Source organism: Corella eumyota, chromosome 2 (assembly GCF_963082875.1).
Source record: "Corella eumyota chromosome 2, kaCorEumy4.1, whole genome shotgun sequence".
In the NCBI taxonomy this organism is placed as follows: domain Eukaryota; kingdom Metazoa; phylum Chordata; class Ascidiacea; order Phlebobranchia; family Corellidae; genus Corella; species Corella eumyota.
This window is the reverse complement of record NC_137491.1, coordinates 973,582-989,543: the sequence shown is the minus strand read 5'-3', so window position 1 is coordinate 989,543 and position 15,962 is coordinate 973,582. Positions and strand designations below refer to the sequence as shown.

Genomic DNA, 15,962 nt, shown 5'->3' with positions numbered 1-15,962 from the left:
TTAAAACCCTGAAGATAATTAAAAAAAAATTATTTAATTAGGTATGACATAAAAGAAATTAACCCTGCTAATTAAGTGCTGGCTCAGCAGGAGTTCATACCGTTTATAGCGCCTTATTCTAGAGCGCTACAGCATGAGAGCAGTGGGGATTGAACCCACGACCTCATGCTGTCATGTCATTATGTGGTGTAGCAAGTGTTCTTACTACTACATTTGAAGAGGTAGTACCAGAATACGGGATACGAAAGTTTGCGGGTTGCGGAAAATACTGAAGCCGTATGTGGACGTTAACAAAAAGACACTGAATGCGGAAAAGGACAAAATTTTTATACCCTTCCCTAATCTTCCCTTGCACTTTAAAGTCGTTTTAGCATCATTCTATTCATTCCCATGCCTTTAAAAGCAATCCCGCATTATTCCTCAGACCTTGACTGCAATCATCCCTCAATAAAGTACAAAAATTCCGTTCCGTCCCGCATTCCGCGAATTTTTATTAACGTTTACATACGGTCCCGCACTATCCCGCATTCCGTACTTTAGTATTGTCCATTTTAAGTATTGTAAAACTAATAACTTTTTTATTAAAGTTACTTCTTTGGTTAACTGTGCTCGCCTATAGCTATTTCTAAGAAAGACCTTTTCAAATTCCACAAAGCAATAAAAAAGCAAAAAACAAACATTTAAAAGTTCCTAAAAATTTTTCCTTACTTTTTTTTGTATATATCTTTATTCTCAATGTGGGAAAGTCGAATGCGCGACTTAAACATAGAGTAACATCAGTTACTCTGACCCAGTCTCGAGTTGACTTTGCCAGTTTGAGATACTATCAATTATAATTGCCCGGTATTTAAGCTGCTGATTAAGTGCTGGCTCAGCAGGAGTTTATACCGTTTATAGCGCCTTACTCAAGGGCGCTACAGCATGAGAGCAGTGGGGATTAAACCCACGACCTCATAGTCGTGTAGCAATTGTCTGATTGTTCTTATCACTATACCACCAGACCACGCTGCCGGTAAAAAATACCATTCGTTTATTTTAATGTCTAACTACCACAACTAGACGTAAAATTCGGTTTTAAAACAACAAATACAAAATGCAACGAACAATTCCTACTTTTATTAGAGATTTTCGCAGTCAAGAACTAAAGCGATAAGAATTGTGATTCTTAACCTATCAGCCTATTTAGTCTTAAATCAGCTGTTTATTCGCGCACAAAATCATGGCCTAAGCGATACGCCATCTCCGGTAGGGTTGCCTTTTTAAATATTTAATTTTTTATTTAAACAACACAACTTTATTGTAATTAAAACAAGTAAAAAGCTACCATGCCTAATTTAAATATTTTGACCAATTTTCAAATTACTTTGCAGTTTGGAAAGTAAGGCTAAAAAAAAAGTGAAGGTAGTGAGAAAATAACCCCAAAGACATTTTATGGTTGTGCCCCTTTACTACCAATTCAAATAGTCTTTCTTAATAGAATAATAGTTAATTAAAACGCCAATGTATATCCATATTTTTAACTAAATCAAAGTAGGCGATTTTGCAGATACGTTTATACGAAATTCACATTTTGTACGGTACAGCCTTTTTGCATAAGTTTAATTAAATGTGTTATTTAACCGGCAGCATGGTGTAGTGGTAAGAACACTTGCTACACCACACATGAGGTCGTCGGTTCAATCCCCACTGAGCTCATACTGTAGCGCCCTTGAGTAGGGCGCTGTGAACGGTACGAACTCTTGCTGAGCCGGCACTTAATCAGCAGCATAATTACCGGGCAATTATAATCTATATTATCCCGAACTGCCACAGGCAACTCGAGACTGAGTCGGAGTAACTGATGTTACTCCTCTATGTTTAAGTCGTGCATTCGACTTTTCCACATCGAGGATAAAGATATATACAAATAAAAAAATTAGTTAATGGTAAAATTTTATTCTTACGGAAGAATCTAACTTCTAACATAAGTCAAACAATATTTAGGTCATCATTTGCGTTTATCGTGACAAATTCATAATTTAAAAACGAAAAAAAAATAATACATTATTTACAATACAAAGTTTATCTAGTTGTTTTTTCCAACATGACACAGTAACCGAAATAACAGTTAAAAAAAATAACAATAACGATTATTTAAATAAAGTTGAATTTTAAAGAAATTGGAACCAAAAAAATACGAAAAAATAAATAAATAACAATACCTTAATATACAGACAAAATGTTATACTGCTATTTAAACACAAATTTGGTCATTTAATAACAAATTTTAGGTCATAGTAACAAAATAAGTTCAAATGTCTGGCAATGTCAAATTATATATGAAAACACTTACAAAAATGTGACAGCTTCATACCATTAGTGTTCGCACCATACAAATTATGGCAGCTTAAATAAGAAAAAGTAAAAATTCAAAAAGATGATTTAATTATATGAAAGAAAAAGATTTTACATTTACACCACTTCAAAAAAATAGGTATTTAACATTATCTTGTTATTACACCTCATTTCACTAAAATGAATAAAAATACTATAATATTTTTTGTCATATAAAACCAAAATAATTTGCATCCAATTTAAAAGAATTTTCATTTAAATTCTAAACATTTTTTGGCAGAATATAAAAATAACTTTGAAGACTTTTGGGATTAAATTTTTAAAATACATCATTTAAAATTTGCTATTTTTATAAAATATAATAGTTTAAAGCCAAATAAAGAATTCATTAAAAACAGAATAAAATTTGATTTTAAAAATTTTGATAAAAGTTTTTTTAAATGAAAAAGTGCAATAGGTAGTGCAAAAAAAACAACCAAATAACCAAACTTTCAACCCAAAAAAGGCTTCATTTATCAGGCTCTGGCTTGCATTTAAACTGAAAAAAAATTAAAAAAATGATCACTAATATCCTTTTTTTCAATTTTAAATTTGATTTAAGTTTTATTTTTTCACTTGTGATATGATTTTAAGTAGCCTAATCAATAAAATGCACTACGGTTGCAACTTTTAAATAATATTTGCCATACACCACAAACGGCAGTTATATTTTTTTTTGTGGGTTTAGAAATTTGATATACATCTATATATGTATATATATATACGTCTAATTTATAAGCTTTTCATAAAAATGCTTTTTGTGGTGCATAAAAATGTATCACAGGCAAATTATTAGTTAAGAGTTGTGCTCTTATTAATACAATTACTTAGTGTAAGGGAGGCTATTAACTTGTTTGTTTATTGATTCAATAAATTCTACACCAACACTTAAACTTTTGGGTTTAGTGACCATGCCATAACATACTTAAAATCTTTATGTAAACATTAATACTTTTGGCATGTTTTAAATCATTAAATAGATTTTGTCATTTTTTCCCTGTCGCATTGTTGTAATATTAATTGTATATTGTATTTATCATTTACTTTTATCAATTTGCAAAAAACCAAAATAAAATTTAAAAAAATAATAACAATAATAAAAAACTAAAAAAATTAAATAACCTAAAACTCACATGGAATTGTTCCATTATAATTTTGAGGCAGATTCCAGATCTGATCTTCATACACCCAACTATTCACATTAGGATTAGAAGCCCATGTTCTCAAGTTGGGGAAATTTTCTACTTCAACAAGAACCCAGTTTTGTTGATCTAAAAAAAAGACGAGCAAATTTTTTTTAACGATAAATGCATAATACTGGTTAGCCTTTACATTTTTGGATAAAATCTTTGAGAATTAATACTGAATAAATCCTACCCAAAATTAAACCATAAAAGCTAAATTTTAATGCCTATGTTTTTTTTAAAAACCTAAATAACACAATGTTTTACCTAGATACGGTTCATTCTCAAAATAGGGGGCAGCCCCTCTATGAAAAACATCAAGCTCTACCATGCTATCATCTAAGCGCAGGTCGATTTCTATTAAATTAAAAAAATTTAAAGCAATTTTAACAAAAAATAACATATTGGAAAAAATCAACTAACATTTAAAATATTAAGTTTTGGTTATATTAAAAAAATAAAAACATTACTTTCATTAATAAAAAAAAATAGTTTTTTTAAACTTAATTTAAAAAGAAATATAAATAAATACCATCTTCAGTCTGAACAGCTGGTCTCTCGTCAATAAAAGCTCGTGAAGTTAAGTTTCTTTCAGTACTGTCTACATGAGATGGATCTAAAAATTTCAAATAAAGAAATTTAAACAATAAATTATAAAAATTTTGCCTGGACTTTATTCACATTTTTATTTTGACAAACATGTCTATTTAATGTATTTAATGTAGTAAATGTTTAAAAATTAAGACCAAATTAAACCAACCTGCTTGCATGTTGTTATATAACTGCATATTTTGTAAATTCTTTGCATCAGCTGTTTGCTGTGAATGATAAACTTCTTGACCAGTAACTACTCTATCTGGTTCCAGCCCAGATATCTGACTATTAATAGATCTAAGATCTAATTCTTGTGAAGCCTGTGGACTTGTAGCTGCTGTTAAAGAAATTGGGTCATCATGGGATTCCTGCTGACCCAGACTGATTGGCGAGCTGGCATTTTCCTCCACGTCTGGTTCTTGTTGCAGGGTTAGACCATCCTGAGAAGCTGGTCTGGTAACTAAGCCTTGTCCGTGTGCATTTCTTTGATCTTGTTGGCCATTTCGCGTGCTTGATTGTTGTGTAGATCGGTCGAGAATAGGCAGTGGAGATGTAGAGATACGATGTGGTTCTTTAGACCTTAGAACTGGTTGAGTATCTGGCCTTTTAACTTCTATAACTGGTATTTGAGCAGCATTAACCATTGGTGTGCTTTCATTACCAGCTAAAGATCTATTATTAACTGGTGTATATATTGCAGAAGCTAGTGCTGATGGTTCGGAGGCTGGATTTATTGGTACAGAAGCGGGTGTTGATGGTGTAAGATGGTTCAAACCCTCCAATTCAGTTGCTTCTTCAGTAGATAACAAAATATTGGTTGGTGTTTTGGGACCAATAACAACCATGGAATTCCGTTCAGTCGAGCCTTCAAGCTCTTGTTCTTGTTCTTCAATCTCCAAACTTGAATCACTTCCTGTACTAATAATCGAAGAAACCTCTGGCTCGGAAAGTGACAATGAAAAATCTGAATTGTCAAGAGCAGTTGCAGTTTTGCCTTGGTTAGAGTCATGTTGTTGGGAAGCTTCTGAACTTGAGTTGCTGTCACTAAGTTCGTCAGTTATCACAGAAACCTGCGACTCGGAGGGTGGCAAAGTAGGATCCAATGGTTGGGTGCTATTACCAGCAATTGTGGTACCTGCCTCATTAGTTATCCCGATATCCGGCACTAAAGTAGAATCAACTAGTTGTGCACTAATGGGACCAGTTGAGCCAAATGTAAACTGCAGAGTTTCTGTCTTTGTTTTCTGGGTGGTAGGAGGTGAATTTGCTCTTCCGGAAGTTTTGGGGCTGCTGGAAGCTGTATTGAAGCTTGAAGTTGTGGGTAAAGTTTCTTGATGAGCTTGGGACTTGACAGAGTTGTTTGCATCCATATTTTCAGGAGGCAAAACCCTGTTAAACAAAAATCATTTTTATTAGTCACTAAAGCTTTAAGTCAAACTAACTTCTGTATAATTTTCTTTAAAATCGCAAAACACAATTTCCTCTTATTTTGGTTAAATTTTACAACAATGGATTTGTAAACCATAGTAAACCATTTTATTTTATTTTAGTTAATAATTAATTATTATATTACCGTTTAACCAAATAACTAACAACGCTTAATGCAAATGTAATAATTTTTAATTGAATTTCTTACTCATTTTCACTGCAATTAGAATCAACATTAAGATTATGCTGCTCTGGTGTAGGGCTAGGATCTCGTTCAAAGTTTTTCCTAAAGATATATTATATTAAAATAAATTGAATGTCTTTAAAGAAATATAAAAACCCAAACAATTTATCAGCTAGTTATGTTTGTTGTGATACATAACACATCTAATTTATTCTTTAAATTTATATGTTTAAATTGAAAATTGAACAACAAAATAAATTAACACATTAAATTACATTGAAAAGACATTACTAAAAACATCATTATAATATTATGAACATACTGGCAGTGATAATGTCACAATCATTTAATTGTTTTAATCAAGTGCTTAAACATAATATGATTGGTCTAATCCAAGTTTTATTGTAACCAATGTAGGGAAAAGAACAAAAACAGCAAAGACAAAATTATTTATAAATTAAAATTTCAAGTTCAACTGCATGAACTTAAAGGGTTATGTTACAGAGTTTTGCAATTGTGTAAGTGATGTATATAGCATGTTAGTATGGTTGACAATGAATCATAAAATGCCTTTAGAACCTTTAAAAAATGTCTGTGGTACTTACAATTTAATTTTCAAAAATACTGGAAAATGATTAACATTAAAAACCTGGTTACCATATTTTTTGTGTGACGTAGAAAGTACTTAGTAGCGTAGTAAATATATACAAGTTAGTACTTTCCACGTCATCACAAACAGGACTTCCCCTTTTTTTTATTTTTTTTTAAAGTTGTATACCTTAAAAAGTAGGTAAAATTATTTAAAGTTAAAAACATTTTTGTGTTCAGTGACACCAACTTTATTTATTTTTGAGTATAAAAATATCGCTAATATATGACTTTAAAAAATTAATCTTAACAATGTAGGTAAACTACTTACAATAATTTTACGAAAGTTGTTACAAACAATATAGCGGAAATGGATTACATTACATTTATACAGGCCTATACAATGAGTAAGCATAAAAAAGGCCTAATACGTATTTTCATTGTAATCGTGTCTTTAAAAATTGAATTACTTTATAAACCGACTTTATTTATACCAGTTTAACATCATACAAGTGTTAATTTTTGTGAATTAGTTAATTTTTATTAGTTTTTGTATAAATTTTTTATATAAACACATTTATAAAATCAATTTTTGTATAATAGTTACAGAAAATTATGCCTTTATAGATGTTTTTCCATTAAGTTTTAGTGAATATAAATGTTTATTAGGTCGAATCCGAGTCCGAGTACTCGGCCCGAGTATTAAGAATATTTTAATACTCGTCGAACATTTTTTGGTTCTCGGATGCCGAGTAATAATTTGTCATTTAAGATCGTTTTTTACTAAACATAAAAAACACAAGGTTTGCCTTTTTCTAATAATTTATAATCTACTCTTAATTATATCACGTTATTTAAGCAACGATTGCGCAACAAATACACTTTTACTTACGGATAATAAATTTGAGACTTTAACATTTTCATTTGGACTTAGAATGATATTGCTATCAGCGGTAAGTAGTTTTGCCAACGTTAAACACTTTATTATCTATAAAATTTTCTTGGCAAATTTTGCAGTTTTAAAATTATGCGGGAAAGATTCTCGTGAACAGTTATATACGTTTAAATGATGTCATATCTGAGTACTCGGGCTCGTCGAATCCGAGTAATTTGGATTTCAGCCCATCCCTAATGTTTATATGTGGTCTTAACAAACATAAATTCTATCAAAATATTCTAAAACCCAAGAACAACAGAACAACACATAACAGCAAATATACGCCACGAAACATTCACAAACAACATAAATTTTGTACTCACAGTCAGCGTTTTTATTCTACATTATAATTCCATAATTAAAATTAAATTATTAGGTTTACTTAGATTTAAAATAAGGTTCAACCATTCATATCGTTAAATAAAGTTAATTATTAACTAAAAATAAGTAAGAATTCTGCAGGCTACTTTCTTATAAAAAAATGTTTAAAACAATTTAAGTTATAAAAAATCAATTAGAACAAAATTTGAAATTCTGTTTAAAAATTGTATTACAACTCCTAGTACACAAGTTGTTTTACTAGTTTAAAAAAAATCAATTTGTAGATTAAAATGTTAATTTTAAATATAACTTACTTAATGGTGGGCTCTCTTTGTGTTTTTCGATATTTCAGTTGAGTTTGAACCCCTTGTTTTATTCCATCAGTAGTTCCCAAACTGGTATAACAAAAAAATTATGCAATATTAAAATATTAACAAACTAAAAAAAGAAAATAATTAAAATATATATAAAAACTGGACCTATAAATCCATTAAGTTTACACACCAAAATAAATAAACACATTTTATTTCAAATAAAATGCTTTAATTAAAAAAACATTAACTTCTCTCAACCACCACTACTACCTTTTCTTATACAGGCCCAATGACAACAAACTTTTTTACTCAAGATGACATTTTAAACAACCTCTTTTGTATTCATAAGCATCCTGATACATTTTAAAGTAAATTAAATGTTAAAAAAGAAATCGTTTGACAGTTAAGAAGTATGCTAAATACATTAAAATTATAAATATTTAGCCTAAGTTTATTTGAATTAAAATCACTTACATTTGGTTATAAGAACAACCTGCTACATTGTTATCATTATAATCTGGTAGGATACTATTTTCAATGCTAAAAAATATTTAAAAATCTTTAAATTTTTACTTTTTTTGTGATTACAAATTTTGGAACGTAAACAATTATATATTAAGTTAAAGTTTTCTTAACTACAGTATTACTAAGTAAAAAATTTTTTTATAAAAACTAAGTTGCTTGTATTAAAATTTTACATTAAGAAGTAAAAAAAAACATTATACCCGGATAGACAAAAGTTAGAATGTTGACCTTGCAAAACCGTATCTTCATTTTCATATCTTTGTGAACTTTCCCCACTGAAAAATAGGATTTTTAAATAAAATATTTGTGTCATTGTGTTAAAAACAAAGATTAAAACATTTTAAAGCCCTTTCTAAAGACTTCTACTAAAAAAAATTATGAAATAGATTCATACTATTACCATTTCTATAAAATTAAAGTTGTTAAATGTATAATAATTACTTTAATTAACTAATTGTTTTCTGTTTTATCTATACATTATATATAGCGTATCATTTGGTTTTAAATTATTCTTACCTTACAGCTGAAACATCTTGAAATGTTTGCAAATTTTTTTCCTCTTCTTCTTGCTTACTTGGTCTGTTTAAAAACAATTTCAAATTATTTTAATAAAATTCAAGTTTAAACTTATTTAAAAGAAATGTTAACTTTGTAAACACACAAATAACAATCACAATCGCTTCACATCAACACTTACCCAGAAATAGTTTTGCTCAAACTAATTTCATCCGAGTCCGAATCACTTTCACTAAAACTTTTTTGAGAATTTCGTCGACTCATGTCCATTGACAAAACAAACACATCCCATAAATAGGATGTAAAAACATTTAAGCAAAAAGCTCTAAGTTTTTCTAAATAAATTGCAATATTTGCCATCAAAATAAATTATAATTTTAACATAATCACCCATTTCTAAAATATATTTTTTTTTTGTATTTTTAACCTCGATGTAGAAAGGTCGAATGCGCAACCTAAACATAGAGTAACATCAGTTACTCCGACCCAGTCTCGAGTTGTCTTTGATGGTTTGGGATATTATAGATTATAATTGCCCGATAATTATGCTGCTGATTAAGTGCTGGCTTAGCAGGAGTTCATACCGTTAGCATCTTCTTAAGAGCAGTGGGGATTGAACCCACAACCTCATGGTAGTGTAGCAAGTGTTCTTACCACTACACAGGCAGACCGGGCTGCCGGTTTTTAGTTAAAAAACCTTAAAAAAGTTCAACACAGTCAACAGCAAATTTTAATTACAGTAAATCAAAAAGAAACATCAAAGTTACATTTCATAATTTAGCTGTTATTTCTCTATTAGCGTGGTCCTGTTTAAACTGGTAGTACTATGAATGCGAAATGAAAGGAATTCATAAGGGAAGATTAGGGACTAGCAGACTAGGGTAAAGTTATAAAAATTCCGCCCTTTCCGCCGTTCATAAACTAGCGGACAACACGAATAGGGTTATCTTTTCAACTGCAACTGTTAACCAACTTTAATTGTCGAGAATGTTTAAAATAATATCATCCAATTTAGCAATAGGCGGACAGGGTTTTACAATAAATTTTCAACGCCCAAACTGCCAAAAGTAAACAAAGATTAATTTGGGAATGACCTCATCAATACAAATAAAAAACAATAACAGTTGTTGTTTATCCTCAATCAATATTTTTTTGCTAGTTTGACAAATAAATTATAGTTTAAAAAGTGCTTTAACAGTTATCTACCAGGATTTATATGTTTTTATACAAATGGATATAAATTTCCCGAAACCGTTTCAGGCAGTATGGCGCCCTTGTTTAAGTTATTTGATTTAAGCCATACAAGACAAGATGCCGCCTTAACATACTCTTCATTACTTATGTAAATATTATTACTTATGGCATATTTAAAAACATATAATATATATATTGTCTTTTATTTGCCACATTAATGTAATGTTTCTTGTGTATCTTTTTATTTACCTTCATTATTGCGCGAAAAACCTAAATAAAAAAGCATTGTTCAAGGTGACGATAGATCTCGCTAACTCAGTTTCAAATAAACGCAGTGATAAAAATTAAACAACCACGTGACTTTAAAAACGTAGATCACAAGTTCGAATCCAACTCAAAGCATTGTTTTTAATTTATTTTTTTTTAATTTAATAACAATCAGTTTTAAAATTAGGCAACTATATATTAACATGAAACATGTAATGAAGTGTGATTTACCTTTTTTATACAAAATAGTCTATTTTAATTATTAGGTTTAATTATAAATATTGCACAATTTCTTTAAGATATTAAATTTAGTAAATATATCATAAAATAGCCAAAAAACCTAGGACATTAGTTTTGTCAATTTTCAATTGCAAGTAGGGACTTAAACAAAACTTTGTTTTTCGAAATTAAATATTATTTAATAAAAAGGCTGTACAAATGTTATTTTGTTGTCATCACAAACTAAAAAACCAACATTAGCATAACAAACAATTCCTGGAATTACAGTATGGCAAACTCAATAAATACAATAAAAGTTATAAAATGTATTTTAATGTGCAATTAAATACTTGTTTTTAAGCTTTTGCTTCAACATTTTTCCTAAAAATTTTTTTTAAAAAATCTTGTAATATAAACATCCTGTCTGCAAATAAAATAATACTTACTCATTTCTTAAAAGAACAAACCAACACAAAAAAATAAAATAAGCGGTTTTCAGTTTTTTTTGTATATAATAGATACTAGTACATGTTATCAGCTTTACATAATTAAACATTTATAGAAAAGATATATGTTTTTAGTTGATTAGTTCCAAAAAAATATGTGCCGTATTAAAACAGAACTTTTAATTTGTTTGTTAAAGTTTATTGAAAAAAGAATAGCAAAGTTGCTTCAAAATATTAAGTTTGATAAATATATAATGACATGGCCTTACCTAAACCTGTGTTTAAAAACCACCTATTTTTTATTAAAGTTGTGCTAATCAAATAGTGCAATAAAAATGTTATGCTGTTGTCATTACACAACATTTAATGAAAAAACCAATGTAAGCAAAGAAAACAATTCTTAGAATTGTTTGAAGATAAATAAAAATATATTTAACAAATATTTTAAAAGTCATAAATTTAAATGTACAATTAAATGTTTTTAAGCTATTTCAATTTTTTACTGTTTAAGGGCTGGTATTTGAATATGTTTTTTTGGTATTTTTTTTAAGAGCATATTAAAGCCTGTAAGCAAGTGAAAGATTTAAAAAAAGATTATTAAATTTACTTTATTTTTTATTAGAAATGAACTAAAAATCTGATCATTTTTTTTATTTTCATAATACAGATTTATACATTTTTCAAAGACAAAAAAAAAATTAAATATTTAACACAAAAATCAACACAAAATTAAATATGTAACACAAAAATCAACAAAAAATTAAATATTTGACACAAAAATCAACACAAAACTAAATATGTAACACAAAAATCAACAAAAAATTAAATATTTGACACAAAAATCAACAAAAAATTAAATATTTAACACAAAAATCAACAAAAAATTAAATATTTGACACAAATATCAACACAAAATTAAATATTTGACACAAAAATCAACACAAAATTAAATATGTAACACAAAAATCAACAAAAAATTAAATATTTGACACAAAAATCAACACAAAACTAAATACAAGGATTTGCAATTTACACTTGATAGCCATTTTCAATTAATTTATATAATAACCATTATGTTTAGTAACTTGATTGACATAAAATAATAACAAGCTTAAAAATACATAAAAAATGACCGCTATTTTAAAAAATAGAAAAGCTTTTACCAAAAATTATTTTAAAAGATTGAATAATAATAGCAATCAATGGCCCCTCGAAATAGGCTGTGGTTAATGTGATCAATTTGTGCAGCTTAGCAAGCAAAGAATTTGGAGAAACCTGTAATTAAAAACAGTAATATTTAATAACATACCATAAATACTTAAAATATTTATGTAATCATTAATACTTATTGCTCAATGCATGTTTTAAATAAACAAATTGATGTTGTCATTTTTAATCGCGTTAAATTATTATTAGTTGCATATCTTTTAATTAACTTTTATTAATGTGTGAAAAACCAAAATAAAAAATTTATAGAAATTTTTTTAATATTCCTTTTTAAGTTTCTTTTTATAGTAGGCTAAATACCAACTTTTAAATTTACCTAAAAAGTAAATTTATGAGGTTGTCATATCAAACAATAAAATTACTAAGGACGTCATTATACAAAGGTTATTGGTAAAGGCTGTGTAATTTAAGTAAACAAATCTTTAAATTTATTTTTGATTTTAAATATTAGCTTACTTGGTAATAAAAAATTGCCTGCAATTTCATTGGATGGCTGAATTTATTTGCCCAACATTAAATCTATAATCAAAATTAAAATAATTACAGGTTAGTTTAGTGTAAAAAATTAAGTTAAATTTAATATAGTTATGTGTTAATAAAAATTTATCTCCAATGTTTAAAAAAGAAATATTATTAACAAAATAAAAAATGTTGTTGTTACAGATTTGTGTTACTCAATTTTTACAAAAATCCACCTGAGAATAGTTTTAGATCATTTCGATCATATCCGTTGTAGAAATCGTTTAAACCTTTGGCCCTCCGTAACAGTTTAAATGAAGATATTGACAGGATTAATCCAATATCGCGTATAGGAGCATTCTTAATTAACAATTCTGCTTCCTTAACTTTTTTCAGGGCTAAAACAGGATTACCTAGAATGTCATGACACACTCCTTCCATGAAGTAAATCTTTGCAATGTCTATTCCATTTTGTGAAAGCAAAATTTTTTCATCGCCTGTGATGTTTTTCAGTTTAATTGATACTAAAAGAGCATTCCCGGGTTCATTATGACAGAAAAAAATCTGCATACACATTATTATTAAAATGGTGTAAGATATCCAATTTCCAACAAAGTAGCTTTCGTTTTGAAGGAATTCTATTGCTAAAGGTTTTACATCTTTAAGTCTTCCAAGATTCTTTAAACAATCAATCTCGTATTTTAATAACTTAAAATAAAAATTTTCTTTGTCTATTTTTTTTAATAACTGCCATTTAAAACTATGTATCATCTTTAAAGGCTCTTCAAAGCGTTGTTCCATAATGTAAGCATCCATAACATAGTAATCAATCAAGAAACCATCCCATTTGATTTCATGTTGAAAGTTAGGTGCTTTATTTTCCCATAGGTGAATCATTCTTTTGTATTGACGTAAAGTGCATAAACAATAAAAGTAGCAGAAACTAAATGGATCATGATCCGGGATTTCTAGTTTGGAGCCAGTTATAATAACTTTGATAACGTCACTTCCACCAACTAGATGTAGTAATTTTCGTTGTTTGAGTCTTACATCTTCCAAGATTTCATATGTTCTTAAAAGACTAGTTGGCCCAACAGCCTCAAGTAATTCTTTGGCAGGATCTAAATCAAAACCTGTTAAAGTTTGCCCCATGTTAATGTTGTCATGTAGACTCTGGTTTTTAGCATAAAGTTTAAGTCTAACTTCACTAGCAACAGAAAGGGCATATTTAAGGTGATGTGCTGTCTTAGAATTAACAATTTTGCGTTGTTCTAATTCAGCAACTGCTTCAAATCCAGTTGAAAATACTTTATAAAAATTGCACATAACCATTAAAAACAATGATAATGCTCTGTAAAATCTCTGTTTCATGTTAAATTGATTTCCAGTAAAACACAAATCCCGTGTGTTATTGTCAAAGTCAACTTTTTTTAACTCATCAATCAATTCTGGTTGTTTTTCAGCTTCAAGTTTTTTCTCTACAAGTTTCTTATAATCATTGTGAATTTCTTCATCTCCATAAACAAAACAAGTTCGTTTTAACACATCAGCCAAGTGATAACCATCTTTTAAATCCACTTCAGATTTAACAGAGCTAAGATAAATTATCATTTCATTTGCCGGTTTAATTAGTTCTGTTAGCCAATCTTTATTAGGAGTTTTTTCTTGTCTTCCTAGTGGGAAGATACATGCAGAAGGTACCATTCCATCAAAAGAAATTCCTCGTTTTGTAAAACTGTCAAAGAACCAATCAATTCCACCTTCGATGTAGTAATCATTTAAGGATGGAATTGCAACACATGGAAGAATAGTTTCTCCCAAATTCAAGATAATAAAATGAAAAATCACAGAAAACCATCTAAAATATCCTTTAGCCATTTCATTTTCTTTAACATCACCTTCAAGCAAAATCATGTGCTCAAAATCAGAGTAAGGAGTTATTTCTTTTCTGGTAAGAGACCCCATTCCAGCTATGGCAAATTTACATGGAGGTTTTCCCATGATTTTTTCACACTTTTGAGCTATAAATTGCATAACAGAAATATATTGATTAGTAACATCATTTTGTATAGCACTAACTTTTTGTATTTTATTCGATTCTAGTTCCTCTAATATTTCTGAACTAACATCGAAAGGAATTTTTATCAACTGAGCCAGTTTAGGATTTGTGTTTTCCCGCAATTTAAGAATCTTTTCAGCAACTTTTGCAGAAATATTTCTTAAATTTGCCAAAGGTTGATCTGCTTTTGATATTTTAAGCAAATGTGAGCAAAGATTATCCAGATCTTTCTTAATTATTTCAACATTTGAAGGATTTCTTACTATAGCTGAATTTAAAAGTGCACAACTTCTTATCAAGCTCAATTTATCAGGACTTTTCTCCTTATAAAGCAACCCCATTTTGTGGAGAATTTTTGCTGATTCTTGTGGTTTATTTTCCTTCCACTTTCCATCTTGTGTTTCTTCACAAATTTGTTTTAACTTAGCAGCAAGGATATTTAACTCTGCATTAGACATAGTTGTTTTTAAAATGTCACAAAATTTCCAAATCAAAGTTTATATACCAATGCACTCATAATTAGAAAAAGGTAAAACTTAAAAGAAAGTTTGCACAGCAGCAAATTACACAACATGGCAGTTTTTAAAATTTTAAAATAATTGAACAAAAGTAAAATATAGTTTTAGCAAATAATTGAAAAAAAACTAGCAAATTTTAAATTAAAATCTTTTTTAATATTTTTCATTGAAATTTGCAACATTAGAAGTCTTTTAAAATATTTAGTTGGGTACAAAAATTTTAGATTCGTTTAAAAGTAGTAAGAATTATAAATAAGCATTAAAACTATATACTTTATATTGGTATATAGAATTGTGTATTAACTTATTGTTTAATAAACTGATTTCTACTAACTCATTTTTAATCCAACTTCTGTATTTACTTTATAAAAAAAATATATATTTACTTTTTATAAATTTTACAAAAATGTTAAGTCTCATTTCTAATTACATAATTATACCATTTTTTCACATAAGAAAAATATATATATAAATTATTAAAGTATTTAGCATATCAAGAAAAACATGATTTAAAAAAATTTAAGTTTCGGTTTGACCATCTCCTTTGTCATATTCTTCATTTAATTAAACTAAAATTTAAAAAAAACTTTTATTCAAGCATGCTTTTTA

General features: G+C 28.3%; 1 protein-coding gene across 1 annotated transcript; it reads right to left on the bottom strand.

Annotated features, from left to right (window-relative positions):
- Window positions 1-1,932: 1,932 nt before the first annotated feature.
- LOC145742145 (uncharacterized) lies at window positions 1,933-9,294 on the bottom strand. Its single transcript, XM_082559912.1, has 11 exons — window positions 9,146-9,294; window positions 8,965-9,027; window positions 8,649-8,723; window positions 8,398-8,463; window positions 7,924-8,004; window positions 5,788-5,865; window positions 4,318-5,540; window positions 4,090-4,173; window positions 3,825-3,914; window positions 3,507-3,644; window positions 1,933-2,872 (listed from the first exon to the last, which is right to left on the bottom strand). Exons 1-11 carry the CDS (start codon window positions 9,232-9,234, stop codon window positions 2,868-2,870), a joined length of 1,992 nt encoding a protein of 663 aa, XP_082416038.1. The 5' UTR covers window positions 9,235-9,294; the 3' UTR covers window positions 1,933-2,867.
- Window positions 9,295-15,962: the final 6,668 nt, after the last annotated feature.

What these genes read in the sequence shown, in the direction of transcription:
- LOC145742145 (XM_082559912.1), bottom strand. Translation starts at nt 9,234, where the DNA reads ATGGACATGAGTCGACGAAATTCTCAAAAAAGTTTTAGTGAAAGTGAT. An exon ending in TCTAACTTTTGTCTATCCGG is followed by an intron (nt 8,464 to 8,648) that starts GTATAATGTTTT and finishes AATATTTTTTAG; the next exon opens with CATTGAAAATAGTATCCTAC. An exon ending in TCTAATTGCAGTGAAAATGA is followed by an intron (nt 5,541 to 5,787) that starts GTAAGAAATTCA and finishes TTTGTTTAACAG; the next exon opens with GGTTTTGCCTCCTGAAAATA.